Raw genomic sequence first — 23620 nt, 5'->3', positions numbered from 1 at the left:
ATGTCCCCTCTTATGTTGAAATGCAATCTTCATCCTCCGTATGTCGCTGTTAGCTCTTTACTCTCTGTGACCTCTGTTATGTTTATTTGAACCAATGTTTGTCTCAATAAAAAGAATACAATAAAAAAAGAATATCTCTTGTGGAATGGTTTTCTGCACTCCCCAATCGCAGTCCTCTTAACGCATTGGTGCTACATTCATTCAGAGGAGGTCAGCAGTGTACTTTCAACGTAAGCACCACCTGGTGAAATGCTTCATGTGACTGCAGGACGCACTACACAAAGGCAGCTTAATGCAAGTTTAGAAACTACATTTTCCTTTAAGCCACTAAATCCTCACTGTATTTGGAAATATCAGCCGCCATTTTGATATATACTGCATAGTCTAGATAGAGCATGGATCTCCAAATTCTGTCCTGGAAGGCAGGATCAATGCCAGATTTTTAGCATATCCACATTTAGATAAATGTAGTTATCTTAAAAATCTGGCATGGATACGGCCCTCCAGGACCAACTTTGGAGAACCCTGTGGTTCGGAATATGGTTCATAGAGGGGGTTATCTTACTTTTCTATCTTAATGAGGGGTGTGCAAAATGTGCGTAATTTTCTTTCACAGAATTACTCAAAAATTCTGCAAAATTACAGAATATTATGTATAATAACTCAAATGCAGAGCTGCCATTTGGCACTATATTTTAGTATCCTTGTTAGGCACTCGAGTTACATTGTTGCCGAAGCCTGGACTGTTCAAGTTTAAAGTCAGCAGTGAATACACAGAATACAGAGAAGTAGCCCAATACATTTCCTAGCATTTTGGAAAAAGAAAAACTTGAATAGTTTAAAGTACTTTTCCACACAAAAGTGCAGAGGAGTGTTAACGTATTTGTTTGTTGCATGCAATGAATGGGTAGGATCCTTATCCCCTTTAAAGGCTCTTTATATTTGCACATTAAATATATTGTGTTTAAGGTAGTGCTTAGGGAAGTGATTCATTGTTATCAGAGAGAACTATATAATCCCGATGTATGTTTGTTTTATATTAATGTTTAAAAAAAATTAATGTGCATCAGAACAAAAACAAATACCATGAATCATAAAAAACAGAAGGTATATGGCTTATCAGAAAAGGGGGTGGGTGAGGTGTATGCAAACTCAATTAATATCTATTACTCAGGTACTATATATTTTTCCGTTCCCCCTGTATCCAGAGTCTGATGCATAGAGATATTGTGGCGGTATATCATTTATTACAGCAACTATTTAAAGGTGATTAAGTTTTAAGTTATCACTGTTGGTTTCCGATATCACTACAAGCCAGTAGACGTCATAGCCCAACATAGCCCTATAGCTATTGTGTTCCTATTGTGCATGGTTGGCCATGGAGATCAGCTTAACAGGTAAATCACCCCAGATGGATCCGGAATTCAAGTTTGTGCATTGTGACACAGTCAGACCACCTAAATGATTTGGAAACTGTAAACTTTTCTCATAACAACATGTGCAGCTTGAAATAGGACATAGTCTACAAATGAAGTAATCACCATTTCACTGGGTCCAAATGCAATATCAAGAAAATTATGTGTACACATATTTAATGTAGCAATAATTTACTTTACACAGAATATTCAAGAAAAGAACCAAAAGAGGAAATTTGAATCACCAAGCAAACTCTTGCCAATTTTACTTTCTGGGTGTGCCTCTGGCAGAAGGATACGTGACATCTGGGCACTTTAAAAATGCGGCAAGAAAATCATGTAAAGAAAACAAAGAGGGGAAAGAACAAAGGTAGATGGGAGGAATCATCTTTGATTAAAAAGTCAACATGGTTAAGGTTACAATAGTCCACAAACAAGCTGTAGATTAGAATTTATACAAAATATTAACCAAAGCCAAATAAAAGAAGTCTTCTGTGTCTGGGGTTACAAATACTTTAATTTTCAATGATGAACAATCTAGTTGTAGTCCACAGATGAGCAAAGCCTAGGATGAATACAGCCGACACGTGTTTCGTCGTATGACGACTTTTTCAAGGCTCAAAGTATTGTCGATTCCAAATCGAATTTCCTAGAAGTCAATGGACGCACCTTGGAGCCCAGAGGACAAGAGTTCAATGAGTGGTGATAATCCCTATTGTATAATACCCATTAAAGATACTCTGGCCCACTTCGTACTCAGTGGGCACAAACGTCATGTATGAGTGTAGAGAAAATACGGGTTCAGATGTGTCCGTCAAAAGTCAAAAGTCACGGCACAGCGTTGTGTTCTGTTGTAATTAAAAGTATTTTGCCATTCTGGCAATTCCTATCATAGGGAGCACACTCATGACATGTCATGGTTATACTAATATATGATGAACTGGTGAGTAGGGACATGTTCGCTTGCCTCACTAACCAACTCAGTGTAATTCGGGATATGGTTCATAGAGGGGGTTATCTTACTTTTCTGTCTTGATGAGGGGTGCCATGTACGCTTGCCTCACTAGCCTCACTAACCAACACAGTGTCATTCGGAACATGGTTTATAGAGGTGGTTATCTTACTTTTCTGTCTTGATGAGGGGTGTGCAAAATGTGCGTAATTTTCTTTCACAGAATTACACGAACATTCTGCAAAATTACAGAATATTATGTATGATTAACTAAAATGCAGAGCTGCCATTAGGCACTATATTTTAGTGCAAACTGAATCCTTGTGTTTAAAGTGGACAAAAATAACCTTTTCTCACAAATATTCACAAGCACCGCACCATGTGCTCGGTCGTTCACGTTGTTTCTGGGCAAACAGTGCAGAATTAAACAATGTAGCATTATTTTGAGAATTTGCCTTCCAAGAGCAATGAAAAATAACACAAATTACACTAACTGTGCAACCATAACACAAATTTCTAATTATGATTAAGGGAAGGCAGAATAGAAAAACGAAAGGAGAGCAGAATAGAAAAAAACGAAAGGAGAACAGAATGAAATAGATGCCTTATACTTTTTGATATTGAATTAATATTGTGGGACAATGCAGTATCCCTGGGAACATATGCAGAAAACAACAGTGGTTCCAGTGGGAGAAGCTTTTATGCCTAGGCTTCTATGGCTAAACAAATATATTAAGCATCTGTATGTACTTAGACAGTATTTTAATCATTACATATTCTTGTCAAGTAGACAGAATATATACAATAGGTACTGGAAAGTAATTGATTCCCCTGGATTTCTCCATTCCCGAGGGTTGCTTCTTCTTTAGTACTGATGAAGACACAGTTACAATTAACTATATGGGTTGAAACGTCAGTGTACTATTTTTCTTGGCTGATATGCACTGTAGTAACAATATTGGACTTGAATTTTGACACCTTTCATTGAATTGACACACTACTCAGTCAGTAGTTGATTATGGATTGTTTAACTACACCAGGACACTCTTTCACTCATCACTTTCACTGCGCCATTCCTTGGAGTACCTATTGTATATTTTCTATCTACATGGCAAGATTATGTAGACATTAAAATACTAAAGCACATACAGATGTATAATATATTTGTTTGGCCATAGAGCCTAGGCAAAAAAGCTTCTCCAAGGGCACCACTGTTATACACCAATATGACCGCTCATGTGAAATAGCATGCTAAGAGATTTTTTTGAATGTGTTCGACATGACTTTTTAGCCTATTGTTAGGGAATGAACAATTATGCTCCCATATTTTCAACGTTTTTCTGGTAAGAACAAATCCTCAACAGTGTCTAGCAGCATCTGGCTTGTTTGAGATATAGTGAAAGTAATGAAAGTAACAGAATAATTCCTGAGCGTCCATTCAGTAGCTATGGCTTCTTATCAAATGTAACAATGAGATTGTTCTGTAAAATGCACACTTGTGCGTCATTTTTTCAAACTTTACCTCGGTGGGGGAAAAAGGGGAGTGTAGCAAGCCATTCTTCTGAGTCTTCCTGTAGAAAATAGTGGGTGCTATCAGGGTTTGTTACGTTTTTGGAAAATTATTTATACATCACTACTTTCAAAGTTCACCAGCCTGGACAGGTGAATATGCCTTAAACAAGGGAAGCATTTATCACCTTGAAGAGAAACACTGTGTTATCTTGCATGCGGACCTCATCATTGTGTTGGATGCGTAGAGGATGACGGCTGGTGAAGTGTTATAATCCTGGACTGCATCAAATAAAAGTTAACAGAATATGGAATGCAACGATTAATTTTCCAAGGAGTGCGCCTAACTGGACTCAGATTCTTAAGGGGTTTGTTTTCTTTCCGATTATACTTTTAAATTTAGTAGGGTGAGGATCAATCTATTGGAGTTAATATTCATTAGCCTGCATGTACAACTTTATAGAGGCGGTCTATGGTAAGAGACGCTCTGCTCTGCCTTGCCAGGCAGTAGCCGATGATGTAGGTTTCCATTCATCAATATTATATTTAAAGGTTTACCATCACAAACAATGTGCACCTTATTTTTTTTAAGCAAACATACATTTTGGATATAGTTTAATACTAAGCATGCATGTCTACAATGCTCAACTAGCTCCTAAATATTGTTTACAAAACACATCCTAAGGGTATTTGCAAAATCGAAATCATGCCTCCCCTTACCATTCCAGAGCAGGACCGTGTCAGCCAGGGTTTGCTTTCATCATTTTTGTACACATACAGCTTCCCGTTGGTGTCTCCCACTACCAACTCATTCAGCTGTTGAAACAAGAAGAGTAGTCAGGAGGGGCATATAAGACTAGAAGACTTGAAGTTCAAACTGTGCTGGGCAGCCGAAACTGACAAAATCCATGAATAGTGCGTATGTAAACACCCATTTTACAATGAGATCCTGGTAACAAAGAGTATTTACCTGCTGCAGATGTAATCGTTTTCACACGAATCTGCTTTGATCGGTTGGTGAGATGACAAAGCAATCATAAAATACCCCCCTCCCCCTCAGCAACCAGTGACCTAGAATCCCCCCACCCCAGCAACCAGTGACCTAGAACCTCACATGTTCCTCCACCTGTGTTATCACTGGCACAGAAGGTGGCCCTTCTCCCCAATTCCTCACTGACTGCCCAAACACAGGCATAGCTATGCATGTGTACGGTCTGCTGGTAACATTAGCTCTGTTCTCTAGAAGCAACAATTATCAACGGTAACAAGCAAACATTCGAGGAAAAAAGCAATGACTTGGGAAAAAAAGCTAGACTTGAAAAACACACCGCGGTAGCATCCAAAACCCAATATTCAGACAGAACACAAACAGAATGACCCAAACATGTAATACAAACAGAGGTCAGAAGGAGAACAGGCTCACAAATAGTAACAGAAGCCAACCACAGGCCATGCCATGCCAAAAATGGCCCGTAAAGCCCACCTGTAACATCAAGAAGAAGCCCTGTTCCAAGTGATAGACCCACAGCCCAAAAAATACCATAATTACTGGAAAGAACCGCAGGAAAGGAAGAAATGAGTACAAAAGCTAAACAATCAGACAACATATGGAAAAGGCAGCCGCAAGGAAAGACATCTCAAGAACCAACACCCTTGACAAAGTCGCACAGACCAACAACCCACAAAGCCTAGAAAGGGCACCCCAGGATGAGCAACAGACCAAGAAATGGCCAAGCAAGAAAAGACCCACCTGGCTGCATGACCACCCAGGTCTGTCACTGTGGAAAGGCCACTGTACAGCCACAAACAGCAGAAGTGGCAACAGAAAAAGTCAGACCTCCCCAACCGACAACATACTCTGGACCAAAAAAAGAATTGTTTGTTTGTTTGCTGCCGCGCAGACCATTTCTGATAGCGCTGCCTGTTAAAATCTGATTATTGAGGGGGCGTGGCTTGGCGGGCGACGATGGCGGTTGCAGCCTTGTAGAGCTCCCGCTGGCCCGGACTTACTTTGTTCATTTATCCTGGCCCCCGAGCCCGCAGTGACTGCCTGGCAGGTGCCATCGATCCAGGGGTGTGTCCTGCCGTCTCCGGTGTCTTGATCCCGCGCCTTCATCCTCTCTGGGACCCTGTGGCGCCGACGGCGGTGTGCGGCCTGGCAACTGGCCGTGAGCCGGGGACCTCGATTTTCGGGACGCCGAGTGGCGGCTGCAGGCGCGCTGCCGACGGTGGCTTCTGCGGCGCGGACCTTGGCCCGGCCCTGCAGCGTCCTGACCCCCGAGCCCGCGGATGGGACTTGGCAAGTGACATCGGTCCAGGAGGGGGTCCTGTCTTCTCCGGTGCGTTGATCCCGCGATCCCATCCCCTCTGAGACCTTGGAACGCCGGCGGCGGGGTGCGGCCTGGTGACTGGCCGTGAGCCGGGGACATTGATTTTGGAGACGCCGAGTGGAGGCTGCGGAGGGTGGCGTCGGCGGCGCGCACCTCGGCCCAGCATTGCAGAGTCAGTAGCCCGAGGATTGCGGGGGTGCCCTGCCCCCGCTGGTTTCCTGAAGACGCTTGTGGGCAGCACGGTGTGGTGGAGGCCTGTCCTGCCCTTGTGAAGCCGGGGCCTTGAGTTTCGCGACGCCGGATTGTATTGGCCTGTCACGTCTCCCTTCGAGGGCACTGGAGCCGACGTCTTGACCCGGGGCCAGTGGCCTCCGGCGCCTATCATAGTGGACTTGCCCCCGAAGCGCCTCCCCGTCCGTGCACCTTGGGCGGACATTTGTGGTGCTTGACGCCGGGACGGCCTGTCCCGCCTGGGTGGGACCGGTCCCCGGATTTCGTGGCCTCGGGCCTGGGCTGGCCTCTTGGGACTCTCCCACTACAGTTCTTTTCAGGGGCCTGGGCCTCCAACGCTAGTGGCAGTACCTGGGGGGTCCTGGGCCTTGTTGGTAGGAGTGCCGGCCTTGCCCGGCGAGCGGTCCCGGCGAGCCCGTGCTGGGCCATGACCAGAACCGGAGGTGGCGGCCCGCCTAAGCATGGCCCTATCGATAAATTCACGGGGCCTAGTGGTGGCTCCGGGGCGGCCGGTGGCAGCGGTGGTCCTGGGCCGGACAATGCGGCGATCCTGGCGGCCATCACCCAATCCCGGGATGCGCTTGATGCCAAAATCGGAGCGGTGGGTGAAGATGTCACGCTGTTGCGCCAGGATCTCCGGAATGCGGTGGGTCGGATCACCGAGGCCGAGTCCCGAATAACGGTGACCGAAACGGACATCGGCGCCCTGAAGAAGCGGTTGGCGGAAGTGGAGGGAGTCCAGAAGACGTTGGCGGCCCGCGTGGAGGATGCCGAGGGGCGCGCACGGAGGAACAACCTCCGCTTTATTGGCTTTCCGGAGAGGTGCGAGAAAGACGACATGGAGGGGTTCTTGACCCGGTGGCTGGAGAGTTGGCTCCCCGAAGGGGTGCTGTCCGCGTGCTTCGTTATCGAGAGGGCGCACAGGGCCCTAACTCAGCGGCCACCGGAGGGTGAGCGTCCCAGGTCTGTCATAGCCCGGCTGTTGAATTATCACGACCGTGATGTCATCCTGCGGGAGGCCAGGGCCAAAGGCTCGCTTACCTTTGAAAATCGTACCATTATGATCTTTCCCGACTACACGAGGTTGGTGCAGAAGCAGAGACAATCCTTTGTGGCTGCCAAGGCCAAGTTGAGGGGCTTGCAGCTCCAATACTCTCTCCTATACCCGGCCCGTCTGCGAGTGGTACACCAGTCCAGAACGCACTTCTTTGATTCACCTGAGGAGGTTTTCCGTTGGACCGACGAGACGGTGCAGCTCCGGCCGCATCCCCAGCCGGGCCTGAATCCGGGCGGGTCCCAGAGGTCATCGCCGGAGCGGTCGAACCACCGGAGCCGGAGGGGTCGACACCGGAGGTCCCGGTCTCGGAGGCGGGCGGCCTCTGCTAGTGCATCGCAGACGAGTGGTGCGAGGGACTCGGAACACTCTGATGCCGACAGTTGAACACTGGTGGGACTGGACCTTGTTGCTGAGTCCTGAGTTGCCCTTCATAGGCTGGTGAGACTGTTCTCTTTTGACTTCCCTATGCCAGTCTGTTCCTGGTTCCTGACTCCTATTGTTTTTAGCGGGAGCACGGTAGGGCTCGGGAGGCACCTTTTGTGGGCCTCTGACCCTCACGGTTGTGAGTGTAGTGGGGGGGGTGGTGTGTGTGTGTTGATTGGGGTGTTGGGATCCATTGGTATGGCGGGCCCTGGGTTCTCTGTTCTGGACCCGGGACTTTCCATGCCGCGACAGATGCTTCAATGTTCTCTGAAGTATTGGGGAGGGGGGAGTGGGGCGTGGGGGGATGTTCTTTGGTTGCTAATGGTTGGGGGGGCCTGGGTCTGGGGGGGGTTGCTGAGTTTTGGGAAGGGTAGGGGGGGACCACACGTGCCTATGATCGTTGATTTTGTTGTTTTGTGGGGTGCGCCGGGGTGGTGTGGAGGGCCGGGTGCTGGTCCCTGTATTGACTATGGCTGATGCCGTGACTATGTCTCCTCCTAAGGCCCTGCGTGTTGTGACGTGGAATGTGAGAGGAATGTTGGATAAAATCAAGCGTGGGGCTGTGCTACGATGGGGGAAGAGGGAGATGATAGATGTGCTGCTGCTTCAGGAGACCCACATGCTGGGCTCCAAGGCCCTTAGCCTCCAGAGATATGGGTTTCAACAAGTATACCATGCCGGTTTTACAAGGGGCTCGCGGGGGGTGGCTATCCTGGTGCACCGTAGAGTGGCTTATGTGCATGAGAGGCAATGGATAGACCCTCAGGGCCGCTTTGTTTTCATCAAGGGCCAGCTGGGTTCTGAACAGGTGGTGTTTGGTAGCGTGTACGCCCCCCCCCCTCTCCAATGGGCCCTGTCTGAGCGGCTGTTCGCGCTGTGGGATGAGATTCCGGAGGTGCTGACCATGGTGGGAGGTGACTGGAATGAGGTTATGGATGTGGGCCTGGATCGTCGGAGGCGGGCGCCGGCTGTGGTGGATCCCCCCCCCGCTGCTGCTCCCACCAGATTGAGCGCGACTGCGAGTGGTCTGGGATGGGTTGATGTGTGGCGCCACTTTCATCCTGCTGAGCGTGAATTCACATTTGTGTCAGCGGTGCATGGGTCCTTTTCAAGGCTGGACTATCTGTTTGTGCCGGGTGCCTGTCTGAGTCGCGTCAGGGATGCGGTGATACTCCCCAGGGGCCTGTCTGATCACTCCCCGGTCCTGGCGACTATGACCCTCCCTTCCCGACGACAGCCGTTTAGATGGCGGATGTCGTCCTGGCAGCTGCAACGGCCCGAATACGTGCATCACCTGCGCGTGGCGATTGATCTTTATTGGCGTGAGAATCTTGTGGGTGATGTGGATGCAATGGTGGTGTGGGAGGCACTGAAACCCACGGTACGGGGTATTGATATTGCATGGTGTGTGGCTGCTAGGCGGAAGCATCAGGAAGCCATTGTGACCGCTGCCGCCCGTGTGGTGGAGTTGGAACGGCGTGGTAGTCTTAGGAGCGACGAAGACGTGGTGCGGCAGCTCCTACAGGCCCAACAATCGTATGCCTCCGTCTTACACGATGAAGCCCGGCAGGCGTGGCTCGCCACGCGCAGCAGGGTATACCAGTGGGGCGACAAATCCTGCACTATGCTACACAGGTTGTGCCAGGCGACTTTCCAGCCTCTTGTGTTGCCGGGCCTTGCGGCTGAGGACGGCTCAGTTATGACTGACCCGGCCCTATTGGCGGCCAGCTTTGCCCGCTATTATGAGACGCAGTACGCCCCTTGTGACCAATTGGAGGAGGCTGGGATCTCCGCTTATCTTGACGACCTGCTACCGCGGGCCGTTTCTGATGAGACCAGGACCGCCCTGGACGCCCCGCTCACGGCTGAGGAACTCGGGGAGGCCCTTGGTCAACTGAATGCCGGGAAGGCGCCCGGCCCGAGTGGCTACCCGTGCGAATTCTATAAACAGTTTCACGTCCAGCTGGGGCCCCACTATCGGCGTGCCCTGGAGGCGGCGCGGGTACAGGGGGAGATGCCGCCGGACTGGCGCCATGCCGAGATCGTGGTCTTTTTAAAACCGGGCAGGGGGCCGGACAGGCACGACTCCTACCGGCCTATTTCCTTGTTAAACATCGAGGCTAAGATCCTGGCTAAGGCCTTAGCGAACCGCCTGCTACCCCACATCTCTGACCTGGTCCACCCGGACCAGGCTGGATTCATGCCTGGGAGGGCTACCCGACACAACATCCGACGGGCACAGGCGGCAGTGGATGCTATGGGAGCTAGCGATGAACAGGCGGCACTCTTCTTGGCGGATATGGACAGGGCCTTTGATTCTGTGAATTGGGTTTATCTGTTTGCCCTCCTGGCCCGCCTCAACCTGGGGCCGGTTTTCTTATCGTATGTCCGTCTCCTCTACACTAACGTGACGGCCTCGGTCCGTGTGGCCGGTGCTACCTCTGGGCGTTTCCATATAAGACGTGGCACTCGGCAGGGCTGCCCCCTGTCCCCGTATCTGTTTGCCCTTGCCATGGAGCCCCTGGCGTCGCGGGTACGAGTGGATGCCCGATTGTGTGGCTTTGTCTGGAATGGGGACCTGGCGGACAGAATTGCGCTGTATGCGGATGATGTCCTCTTCTTTCTCACCGACCTGCAACGCTCGGGCCCCCGGGTCCTGGAGATTATGCGGGCGTTTGGCGAGGCATCGGGCCTCCATCTCAACCTCAACAAATCGACCCTGTGGGTGCTGGGCGGCGGAGTGGTTGCCGACCCCTGGGCTGCGGAGTTGCGGGTGGCGACGGAGGCCTAAAGTACTTGGGCGTTTTTCTATCGGAGTCGCGGGCTGTGGCCTGGGCGCGTGGAGTCCTGCCGGTGTGGGAACGGGTACAGGCTGATGTCAAAACTTGGTCCAGGATGCCGCTCACTATCTTTGGTAGATCGGCCATCTTCAAGATGGTGGCGCTTCCGCGTCTACTGTACCAGCTCCAGAATTTCCCATACCCTATCGGCCTGGAGTGGTTCCGTCAGGTTAACTCTGTTTTGGGTCGTTTCCTGTGGGATGGGGGTGCGGCCAGAGTAGCACTGAAGACGTGTTTTCTGTCCACATACTGTGGCGGCCTGGCCACCCCGGACCTCCTCTCCTACTACCAGGCTTCCCAGCTACTTGTACTTAATGAGTGGTGGTATGGAGATAGAAGCGATCCAGCTTACGCCCTGGAACGGTCACTCATGGGTGACCATACGCTCCACACCATTCTGTATTCGGCTCGCCGGCGTCGTGGGTTACCCTCGGTCACAAGGGTGGTCTTTGCCGTGTGGCGACAATCCTTGCGCCGCATGGGATGGTGGGGCAAGTTGACGACTGAGACGCTGCTTTGGCATAATGGTCTGCTCCCTGAGCTAGCGGCTCTGGCCGGCTTTGAGGGTTGGGAGGCCATAGGGGTTACACAACTGGGACAGGTCGTGTCTGGCACCACTCTCAAATCCTTCGAGGAGCTCCGCACGGAATTCCAGATGCCTCAGTCCCAATTCTTCCGTTACCTTCAGCTGCGCCATGCCCTCGCCCCGAGCGTCGCCGGTCTCGACTCCCTGCCAGAGTTTAGCCCGATCGAGGCCAAGGTGTTTATGGGAGACTTGGGAGACAGGAAGGTCTCCAAGATATACCAGACACTTGTTGTCCACTGCTCCTCCACCCTGCACTCCCTTCGGGAGGCGTGGGAGGTGGACGTGGGTCCCCTTGATGACGACGACTGGAGGGAGGCGCTGGAGTCCCCACGTGGAACTGCCATTGCTATCCGGCTCCGGCTCACTCAGTTCAGGTACCTGCATCGGGCATACTATACACGTGAACGTTTGTGGAAAGCTGGTTTGATTGCATCCCCGGAATGCTTGCGCTGTGGTGCGGTGCCTGGGTCCTTACTGCATACTGTGTGGACGTGTGGCCGGCTGACTGGGTTCTGGAGGGGTGTGTGGAGTTGCCTGGCTGAGGTGCTGGGCTGGGACCTTCCTCGTACCCACCGGTTGGGCCTACTGCACATCATGGAAGGGATTGGGGGTAACATGTATAAGCGCCATTTACTGCTCTTGGGGCTGGTTGTGGCCAAGCGAGACCTGGCCCGGGCATGGAAAGCGGTGAGGGCCCCCCCCCCTTTCTGCTTGGAAGGCGGGGCTGGATTACTTCATGGGTCTGGAGAGACCGGTCTTTGAAGCAAGGGGCTGTCCCCACAAGCACTTCAAAATTTGGAAGCGTTGGGCTGACTATCGTGGTCTATTCCTGGACCCCCCCTGCGGAGCGTGAGGAGGACATTTGTTCACAGTGACACTGTTGGCCCGAAGTACCATTGCCCTGGCGGCGCTGCACCTACTTGCTTTTCTTTATTGCTTTCTATGCACGTGTGGTGGGGGGGTGAGGGGTGTCCGGGGCGGGGGGGTGGTGTTGTGGGCTAGGGTGGGTCACTGGGGTGCTTCTATACTGAGCATATTTTCTGAGTCTACTCTCGCATTGGCTACCTATGTAATTGCTGTTTTGATGCTGTCGTGGTGTTCTTCGGTTGTGGAGATACCACATTCTCAATGCTCATTTGCTCAATAAAATTGGTTGTGAAAAAAAAAATCTGATTATTTGTTTTAAATACCTGTTCTTAAACTTACTGAATCGCTTTCCAAGTGGGAATTGTTCTCGGTCCTGGAGCTGATCCCCTCCCAGCGGCCTCAGCCAATCGGCCAGTACGGGGTGGAGCTTGGAGGCGGGGCCGGGGCATATATGTACACCAGCATGCGGAAGCGCAGCGGACACGCGCAGTGGGCGCGCCAAAGGCAAGCCCGCCTGCGCCCGACCGGGCCCAGGGGCCACAGACTCTGGCCAAATCATTATCTACTCCCCGGCGGGACTCAGATCGCTAGCGCAATCTCAAGCTTTGCCAACGCCTGAAGTTCTTGATCGCATCAAAGCTCATGGTATTCTCCATGAACAAGTGGGCCATCTCATCTCCTCGTCCGTGACGCCCTCTGTTTCCCTAAGTAATTACTTAACTACAGACAACTCGACTTCTCTCCGGGTCTTGTATCTTAACACCCGTTCCTTGGTGAAGCACCAATTGGACATATTCATGCTGTTACTATCTGACGAACCGGAGGTTCTTCTGCCATCTGAGACTTGGCTCACGCTGGACTCTACGCCAGATATCTTAGCAGCACTCCCCTCTGACTATTACATCTTATCAGCTAACCGGCCTGCAGGGAAGACGGGAGGGGGAGTCGCTGCTATTATACACAAAAGCCATAAGTTCACCACGTTGACCTCCCTGGTTCTGCCAGAAGTGGAGAACATCGTCATTAATCTCGATACTAACTCTGGATCTTTGGCTCTGGTACTCATTTACCGCCCTCCCCAGTCCATACCTTCCTTCCCCCTCTCCCTCAGTGAACAGATAGCGAACCTTACCATAAACCATGCCAGGGTCCTACTTATTGGGGACCTGAATTATTGGTTCAATGATGTATGTGGGGGGGCCACAGTCGGCTGAACTCTCTGAACTGCTTTCTAACATCAATTTGGTCCAACATCTCACTGCCCCTACTCACATTAAGGGCCACATCCTGGACCAAATTTGGTCTCACAACATAGAACTCTCGCTACCTCTTATCTCTCCCTGTATATGGTCTGACCACCATTTGATTGAATTTACAGCCACCTTTAATGGCAGGGAAAAGTCTCCTAAGGTGGAGCGAGGCCTGACCAGAAAGTGGAGAACACTTGCCACCCAGGAATTTATTAACACACTAGCTAGCTCCCTCCCCACGGTCAACTCCAATGCTAATGTTGACTCCATGGAGAAAGATATCACTGACTGGCTACTGGCGGCCAGCGATACTCATAATCCGCTCATTAAATTTTCACAGGCCAGACTCTCTGAAGCCCACAAATGGTTCACCAGTGAACTGAAAACTCAAAAACTATTGCTTCGTCAGTTAGAGAGGAAATGGAGGCATTGTTATGCCAGCGAAGATAGACAGCTCTATCTGTCAGCTCGTAGGGACTATAAGAAAGCCTTATTGACCGCTAAGGCCTCGTATTTTTCCACAAGGATTCTCACTGCCCCCAATAAATCTAGACACATTTTTAGGATTGTAAATGACCTCTTCAGCGATGACAGAATCTCTCCCTGTCAGGCCCCCACCCAAAAGCTGTGCAATTCATTGAACAATTTCTTTGTGGAAAAAAATGAAATCATCAGGGCCAGTATCCCCATCACTGTTCATGTGAAGTCTCTAGATGACAATTCTAACAACTCTTCTACTATGAATCAATTTACAGCTATATGTTTTGACATCTTATCGGAGTTAATGTCCCGAGTCAAGTCGGGCTCTCCCAAGGACTGCTGTCCTCCCTCTGTTTGAGGGATACTTTTTCGGCCTTACCTCACAGTATTCTTCCTTTCCTTAATGAATCCCTTAGTAAGGGGAAAGTACCTAGAGCCTTCAAAAATGCTACATTAGTCCCTCTTCTTAAGAAACCAGGCGCAGACCCCTCAAATTCATCAAATTACCGCCCCATTTCCCTCCTCCCCTTTTTTGCAAAAATCCTGGAGGTCCATGTGGCTAGGTGCCTCTCCAATTTCATTGAGAAAATCGATTATCTTGAGCCTAACCAAGCCGGATTCCGGCCTGCTCATTCTACGGAGTCAGTTATTCTGGCGGTGATGGATACCTTGAGGGCCAATGCTGACAAGGGGACCCCACCGGCACTTGTGCTTCTGGATTTGTCGGCCGCGTTCGACAAAGTCGACCATAACATCTTGCTGAACTGTGTCAAACAAGCTGGTATCCGGGGCACTGCCTTTAAGTGGATAAAGTCCTTTCTTACTGACAGAACCCAAGCAGTGCGTCTTGGGAACTATACTGCCCCTAAGCTGTCCACTTCCTGTGGGGTTCCACAGGGCTTGTCCCTTTCCCTACTATTGTTCAATCTCTATATTAGGCCTCTGATTCATTCACTTAAAGCCATGAGAACCACGGTTTTCAATTATGCTGACGATCTCCAGCTTGTTTTTTCTCTGGAGTCTTGTTTTTTCTCTGGAGTCTCCTAATGCTGCCGCCGAATTCCAATCCACAATGCTTCATATCCAGTGCTGGATGGGTCTGAATCAACTGAAGCTCAACCCAGGCAAGACAGAATTGGTGTTGCCTGGGAAGAGCTCTACTTGTTGGGGATCTCACTTCTGGCCAGGCGAATTAGGCCCAGCTCCAGTCCCTTCTTTATCAGCAAAAAGTCTCGGGGTGACTATAGACTCCGATCTTTCACTTGGAGGACACGTGGGTGCCGTGGTCTCCACCAGTCTTTTTCAGTTGCGTAAAATAAGGAAAATCGCACACCTGCTGTCCCACCCATCTCTGGTTCAGGTGGTAATAGCTCTGGTGCTCTCACGCCTTGGTTTTTCTAATTCCCTTTACACTGGCCTCCCTCAACCGCCTCCAAATGATCCAGAATCAGGCGGCGAGATTGATTTACAAACAGCCGAGATGGCAATCGGCCTGGCCCCTACTGTCTAAACTCCATTGGCTGCCCATAGCACAACGCACCGCTTTTAAGACAGGTTGCATAGTCTTCAAAACATTGCACTGTATGAGCCCTAAATTTCTTAACAGCCGGATCACCAAACATGCCCCTATGCGCAACCTTCGATCTGCTCACCTTCATCTTCTCACTATTCCCACTATCAAACTAAAAAGGCAGGGTGGACGTAGGTTCTCCTATTTGGCACCCAGGCTTTGGAACTAATTTCCACTCTCAGTCAGGAATTGTGACAACTTGCTGGGCTTTAGAAAGGCCTTGAAAACATAGTTCTTCTGGCAACCCTATTAATCTGGTCTGTCGCATTAACATTCATACGATTAGCGCCATGGAACCTCCGGTGACCGTGCGCTTGATAAATTCATTTTACCATAACACAAAGACAGCCTAGAGGACATACTCGCAGAGGAACACAGAGGCTGAACTAGAACGCCTTAAAAAAACTCAAGCCACCAAAAAGTGTGGAGGCCGAGAATAGATAGCTCTCGAGGCCAAAGCCACATCAGGACCCCGACCCCACAGCAATGTAGTGGGCTACAAGAAGAGCGGCAGAAGGAATTCAACAGAGCAACAACCAAGCTGATCAAGCAGATCCAAAAGATAGAAGGAAGAGGTCCAGAAAAGGACAGAGTCACCACCCATCAGACATTTGCCATCAGAACTTGAGAAAGGAGGCAGAGAATAAGAGCACCACCAATGTGCATGAAGAGAAGTACACAATGGACCAGAACCGTCCAAGGTGAAACACACCCTTTTGCAGTGCACTAGGCCACAAAGACACCTTCACACTACACCTCAAGTTCGACAACCAAAACAGTCACATTCCCAGGCCAGTACAAAGAGCAAAAGAAAAGAAATTATGAGCCACAGGTACCTGAGGCAGAGAAAATTGATCAGGCACAACTAAGCCCAGAAGAGGATCAGGGATACTTTCGACTAAGGTGCTCAGGTCAGAAGACATGTTCACTGGAAGGGTCAAGAGACCTTTATGTGTAACAGAAGGTATGGGGGATATGTTCTTCTGGGGTAATATACATCAAAACATAGAGTATCCCTCTGACAAAAGAGAGAAGATATGGGGGAGTGTGTTGTGTCATAACTATACACCACTTCAATGAAAAGTGGGGAAAATGTACAACCCACACCGGCTCTAGTAGTGACATGCTTCATCATCGGGTTTACTCTGACTCCTAAAGGTCAGGGTGGGCTCGCCATATTCCATAAAGCTCTTTGAATATGAATAGTCAGGGGAACTACAGTTAAAAAATCCTCATCCACTTCCCAAGATATCCCTTTATCAGCCGGTGGATGGGAAAAGATTAAAATAGACTATGTAAGGGGCAATTGGGATATGATGGTCCCAAGACCCTTATGGTGCCAACATGTTTCTGCCTACTCTACTGGCCGAACACTGTTCGAGTCATTCGTCAGGGCAGGTTTGCTTTACTAATATTCGCCCGGCAACGTGTTTTTTTTTTAAATACATTTAATCAGTCATGCACTGCAAAATTATCACAGGCCTGCAACAGGCAGTAAATACTTGCCCAGTCAGAGGTACCTGGGGGGTGTGTGTGTGTGGGGGGAGAAGGGGGGGGGGGGGTTGAGGGAGTTTGGCCCCTTACACTCACTTTTCTCAAGGGTCCCTAACCATTGATATACCTACTACGGTCCACTCGTACCCAGCTTTTGGTATCGAGGACAGCCACTTGCCAATCCCAGAAACCAAGGAAGAAAGCCAGACAACCTAACTAAACAGAAACTTAGCTAGGATTCAAAACACTCACACCCTAAACCCAACAGAGAGCTCACCAGAGCGCCCAAACCCACCTAACTCATCACAACTGCCTGCCACGATTTCCTCGCAGGTCAGCGCGCTAGCTCTAGGCTATATCTAGGGGTGGGCTCTACGCTCCATGTGTCAATTGTGGCGAGTCTGGCTGCTTGAAGCTCACTTGGCGCTAGCTTCTCTCGTGTTCATGTGTATTGTGTATTTCGCTATGGTGTGATTTAATACACTTGATGTGATTTTTAAAATTGTTTTTACGCTACTCACTTGCTGCTTTCCTTGCTCCTGACCCCGTTCCGCCGCGGCTGGGTGCCGATCGAGCGGAGGGTCTCCTTGCGAGCAACACGCCCTACACCACTTTCTGCCTGCCACGATTTCCTCGCAGGTCAGCACGCTAGCTCTGGGCTATATCTAGGGGTGGGCTCTACGCTCCATGTGACAATTGCGGCGAGCCTGGCTGCTTGAAGCTCACTTGGCGCTAGCTTCTCTCTTGTTCATGTTTCTTTTGTATTTCGCTATGGTGTGATTTAATACACTTGATGTGATTTTTAAAATTGTTTTTACGCTACTCACTTCCTGCTTTCCTTGCTCCTGACCCCGTTCCGCCGTGGCTGGGTGCCGATCGAGCGGAGGGTCTCCTTGCGAGCAACACGCCCTACACCACTTCTTGCCTGCCACGATTTCCTCGCAGGTCAGGCACTAGTTGTTCCTTCCCCTGGGCTATTTAGATGGTGACTTGGCGGAAGCGCAGCGGACGAGCGCAGCGGGCGAGCTCACTCCGCGCCGAAGTTGCGCCAAAGTTAAGCCTGTCTGCGCCCGTCCGCAGCCGGCCGCGTCCAGCGGCCACCCTCAATGCCCATCGGATAGCTTATTCCCCAGCTGATCTCCTTGCCATTCAACACGCTGGCCCACTTCATCCGCGTGCTATGGTATACATGTCTTGAGTACCCCCACGATTTTAACTGATCCCCTTATTACCTCACCAGTCGCTAGTCCCTCTGTATCACACTCCCTGGCAATAGTCGATCTTAATACCCGCTCGCTGGTGAAGCACCAGATTGAAATATTTCAGCTGTTGGATGATAACAAAGTAGACATTCTCCTCCTCGCAGGAGACTTGGCTCACGGATGACTCTATACCCGATATCCTCGCTGCTGTTCCCACCGGCTACTATATTCTACAATCCAATTGGGCTGTCGGAAGAGCAGGAGGGGGGGTTGCAGCCATTATCCGCTCTCAGTATAACTTTACTACCCTCGAAAGTCCTATTCTCCCTAAAACTGACATTCTTACTTTGAAATTTACTTCCCCTAGGTAAACTTTGTGTCTTTGTTTATAGACCTCCTGACTACATGCCCCTTTTTTCCCCAGAAGTTTGGCGATTTTGTTTCCCGGCTTACCATTAATTTCGCCAAAATTGTCATCATTGGCGATTTCAATTATTGGCCTTCAGACTCCCGTGAAAGCGCTCCTTCTGAAGATTTCACGGATCTCCTTCTTGGCCTGAACTGTAATCAGCCTATTACAGTAGCCACCCATAGTAAGGGTCATACCCTCGATCAAGTTTGGACAGCCAATTTAGATATTTCCCTTCCTTCAGTGTATCCCTGCCCTTGGTCCGATCACTTTTTTATTTCCTTCTCCCTTAATTTCATCCCGCCTTCTCACCCCCCTCTTATTACCAACTTTATCGCACGCAACTGGAAGCGAGCCAACCTTGCTGAATTTCAGTCTATTCTAGCTACGACAGCCCCTAGTGACCTGGCTTCGACATCTTCCCAGGCTGTTGCCCTTGAGCAGTGGCTGGTACATGCTAGCGATTTGGTGGCCCCGTTAAGAACAATTAAAATCAAACGTCCCCATGATGCTCAGCGGTGGTTCACTGATCAACTGAAATTGGACAAACTTGCCCTCCGTCAAGCTGAGCGCCGTTGGAGGCGCAACTATGACCCTTCATTAAAAACTGCATATGTTGACCTATTAAAACAATACAAGAAATCTATCCTACTGGCCAAAACCTCTTATTTTTCTCAGAAAATCCTGGATTCTGCCTCCAAGACTAAGGACATATTCTCAATTGTGGAGGAACTCACTCTGCCAGACCGTACTACTGTCCAACCTCAACCCACACAAGCCCTCTGTGATTCCCTCAATTCATTCTTTATTGACAAAATCACCACCATTAAAAACAATATCCCTCCTCCTTCCTCTCCCACTCCCTCTTCTCTACCCCCTATGAATTCCTGTCGCTTTGAGGTCTTCCCTCCCATTTCTCCGACCGATTTTATTTCCCTACTACACTCGGGGAGCTCGGGTTCTCCTAATGACTGCTGTTCCCCTCAAATCCTTAAAGCCGCTTTCTTGGCCTGCCCTGACCCCCCCGTTGGAACTTCTTAACAACTCGCTCGCTACATGCACAGTCCCGGATTCTTTTAAACAAGCAGTTGTAGTTCCTATACTCAAAAAGCCTGGTGCTGATCCCTCTGTCCTGAGTAACTATCGGCCGATCTCCCTTCTCCCCTACTTGGGGAAAATACTGTAGACCTATGTCACTCGCTGCCTCAGCGCTTTCATTGAAGGATCTTCCTTCTTGGACAACCAGCAAGCCGGCTTCAGACCAGCGCATTCCAACGAAGTGGTCATCGTGTCCGTAATGGATGTGCTGAGGCAAGGCGCCGATAAGAACACTGCCCAGGCACTTGTCCTATTAGATCTGTCAGCCGCTTTTGACGTGGTCGATCATGCTATCTTGATCGACCGTGTCAATAATGCGGGTATTCAGGGCAGGGCCCTGACTTGGATCAGGTCTTTCCTGCACCAGCGCTCCCAGTCAGTTCACCTGTCCACTTTCTTTGCCCCCTACTCCTCTCTTTCTTGTGGTGTTCCTCAAGGTTCTGCTCTTTCGCCTCTTTTATTTAATCTCTATATGCAACCTCTCATAGTTTCTCTCCGTCACACCCCGGCTACCATTTTTAATTACGCAGATGATTTACAGTTGATTTTCCCCGTTGACCCCTCCCCTTCCTCTTGTGCCAATTGTCAATCCACCATGCTTGCTATCTCTGAGTGGATGCATTTCAGTCAGTTGAAGCTCAATCCCAACAAGACGGAGTTAGTATTGATAGGAGGGTCAGCTAACCCTTGGAATTCCAGCTTCTGGCCCCCCTCCCTCGGACCTCCGCCTCATCCTGTCAATTCGGTGAAAAGCCTGGGTGTAATTATACCTAGTGATTTGTCCATGAGGCCTCAAATCAATGCTGTTACATCCTCCTGCTTTTTCCATCTACGCAGGATCTGCAAAATTCGTAGGTACCTGACTACTGAAGCCCTCATACTTGTCATCATGGCTCTTGTCATCTCCCGTATTGACTACGCTAACTCCCTCTATGTTGGGATATCTTCCTACTATCTTCACCGGCTGCAGCTGGTACAAAATCAGGCGGCCAGACTGGTCTTCCATCAGCCCAAACACCAAAACGTCTCGCCCCTGCTGAGGAGACTGCACTGGCTGCCAGTGGCCTCCCGCTGCATGTTTAAATTGGGCTCTCATTGGCTCCGCCCCTGTTTTCATCACTTCCAGCCTAAAGCGTTACACCCCCTCAAGAGATCTCCGTTCCACTGATCATAACTTACTAATCGCCCCTAGGTATAAACGCAAAAAGCATGGAGGTCTGTGCTTTTCTTTCTTGGCTCCCTCACTGTGGAATTCCCTCCCGATTTCACTCCGACTTTGCCCCAATTATACTTGTTTCCGTAAATTACTTAAAACCGACCTTTTTCAATTAGCCTATGAGTAAATCCTGCTGTTCTGTTTCCCCGCTATTTGTCTGTGAGCGCCATGAAACCGTCTGGTGACCGTGCGCGGTATAAAAGATTTTAACATAACATAACATAACTGAACCAGCACAAGGGAATGAGTAGACTAAGAAAGTGGGAGGATGAGAATAAATGGTAAAAAAATTGTCTGGAGTACTATCTGTCGTGATTAGCCAAACTATGCATTCCATTTATGCAACATGCTTAGAGCACAGCAGGTAGAATGTTTTCAAAACTATTTATCTGATCTCCCATGGATGCCCTCAAATCAAATGAGTACCAGCACAAAGATTCGTCAAGTTGAGATCTTTTTAACATACCTGAAAAGCTCTGTATGGTCTTCGACTCTGTTACAGATAGATAAAGAGTTGTCCACATATTGTCCCTTGTGCTCCTGCTTAGATACTCGTCTGACAATTACTGCCTTTGCCAAGTCTAAACTCAGTATTACAGCCTATCAGATACACAAATAAGTCAGGGGAGATTCCTCTACCCCATGTTCTCATGTTTCACAATGAAGGTCTGGGTGTCCCAAAATGGACCCCATAGGCTGCCATGTATTGTCCCATCCACAGGCACACAGACACTCCCTACCACAAATGTAACCCTGGGGTGAGTTAAGCACACAGCAGCAGAATTGTAAAATAAAAGATCCATGTTTGCTGGTGACAACAAAAATCAGCATTAGGGATCCAGGCATCAGTACCGTTGGAGCACTCAGGGCAGGGGTGCACATCTATTGCCATGCAGAGGACTTTCCGTCCCAACAAGCACTTTCACAGAAGAGGAATAGAAGGAAGAGTTAGAAATAGATGGGACATGAAGTACTTAGATGAATTTGCTTTATAGTGGAAACATGCTTGGCAATTCTGTGTGTTGGCTAGGAAAGATTTGGTGGATGGTGAGGAATGAGTTACCAATCAATAAAGGTATTTTGTTTAGTGGGCTAGGCTGATACCCTCAGAGGGCCTTTGAATAAAACACTTGTTCTGGCACATAAGGAGCATGTTGACACTGTGAAAAGTAAGAAAAGGATTAGAAGTGATTAAATGTGTCCAGGAAGGATGAACAGGAAAGGCATTGAGTGTAGTTGTAGTGAGGAAGCAATGAAAGTAAGACAGATTAAGTCAAATGTTAGAAGCTACCTAATTATATTTGGTATAAAGTTATCATAGATTTAGTTAGGTACATTAGTGGGGGAAACACCACTATCTCTCACTATAATGATGAATTTATTCCCACAAATGATTAACTTTTTTTGTCAGGGACATTTTGTCATCCTGGTGTTATGAGATTTACCTCAAGCATTTGCTTTCGGACAATATGTTTGAGTGCAATGGAAGGTTTTTTTTTAGTTTGTGCGGGACCGTCCACAAAAAGAGCTCTCCATATCACCCTGAAACAAATGGTGTGGTGGAGAGATTGAACAAAACACTTAAGAAGGGAAATCAGTTGGCAAGGTCGAATGGATGAATTATAAAAACATATCACTGCATCGCATGAGCCCTCATTGCTCTAGGTGGAATTTGATAAGGAAAAAGACACTGAATACTCCAATTATAGGCAAGGATACAGAAAATTGTAAATTGATATTAAATTGAGAGACAGAGAAAAAGATATTGTCTTGATAAAGATGGTGTGAACCAATTGAATACCATCGAAACGCGTCGACGCTGTGATAAAAGCACAATTCAAGGACTATAACGGACAAGCATAAGATTGATTGTATCATTTTAGCTACCGTGTGTTCTTAAGTCTAATCGAATGTGCAACCGTTATTGACATAGGTTAGGTCTTACGTTTGTTCTGTCTCACTCATTCTTTTCTTTTTGCTGGTCAAAAAGTTGTTTTCATTGTGCAAACTGAAATTTTGTGTACACGACATTGTAGGTGTTTGTTATCAAATATGAATGAAGAAAAATGTTTTTTAAGATTGTGATATGTTAGTAACAAGTATAACTTTATATTGTGTATAATTGAATGTGATTTTGAAGAACAAGGCAAAAAAAACTTCATTTTAAAAAAAAAAATAAAGTAGTACTTTTGTATGAATCATGGTACGGTATTTTTTAAAATTTTAATTAGTTACTGTTGATAATTTGGATATTTCAAACTGATTAGACCAAGGAAACCTTCCTTTTCTTCGGTTAGATGCACCTTATTTCCCTTGAGTAACTTAAGGGGTTCCTCTCTTTATTTTACCGTGAAGACAGTTTAGCGAGCAGTATATTGCTTTTTGCAACCTTAAATTTGGAAGTTTCCTTCTAACAGTGTATGTGTAACATACATGCCAACAGCTCTGGGACAGTGATACAGATGTTTTATAACCAAAAATGATAAGTTCGTTTTTTCCCTGTTTAAAAGTGCTCCATTATCTCAATCTGTGTCCTAATTTAAAGATATATCTAACCCTTCCAACGCCGCCTTTCTAGACATTACTATTGTTACGCCATGCCTACTGCCTGCTGATAGCACCGGGGGACCCTCTCGGGTAGCTGTGAGCTCTATAAGCTCTTAGAAATAAATAAATAAATGCGTCACTTAG

The 23620-nt window shown here is 48.5% G+C and overlaps 1 protein-coding gene across 1 annotated transcript in view; it reads right to left on the bottom strand.

Annotated features, from left to right (window-relative positions):
• ITFG2 (integrin alpha FG-GAP repeat containing 2) overlaps positions 1–23620 on the bottom strand; it is a 706948-nt gene that overhangs the window by 672288 nt on the left and 11040 nt on the right. Inside the window, exon 2 of the mRNA XM_078673726.1 lies at positions 4597–4692. Coding sequence (XP_078529852.1) covers positions 4597–4692 — 96 coding nt within the window. The remainder of the gene's footprint in view (positions 1–4596; positions 4693–23620) is intronic.

Source organism: Lissotriton helveticus, chromosome 1_1 (assembly GCF_964261635.1).
Source record: "Lissotriton helveticus chromosome 1_1, aLisHel1.1, whole genome shotgun sequence".
NCBI lineage: Eukaryota > Metazoa > Chordata > Amphibia > Caudata > Salamandridae > Lissotriton > Lissotriton helveticus.
Note: the sequence above shows the minus strand (reverse complement) of the source record. Positions and strands in the feature narration are given on the sequence as shown.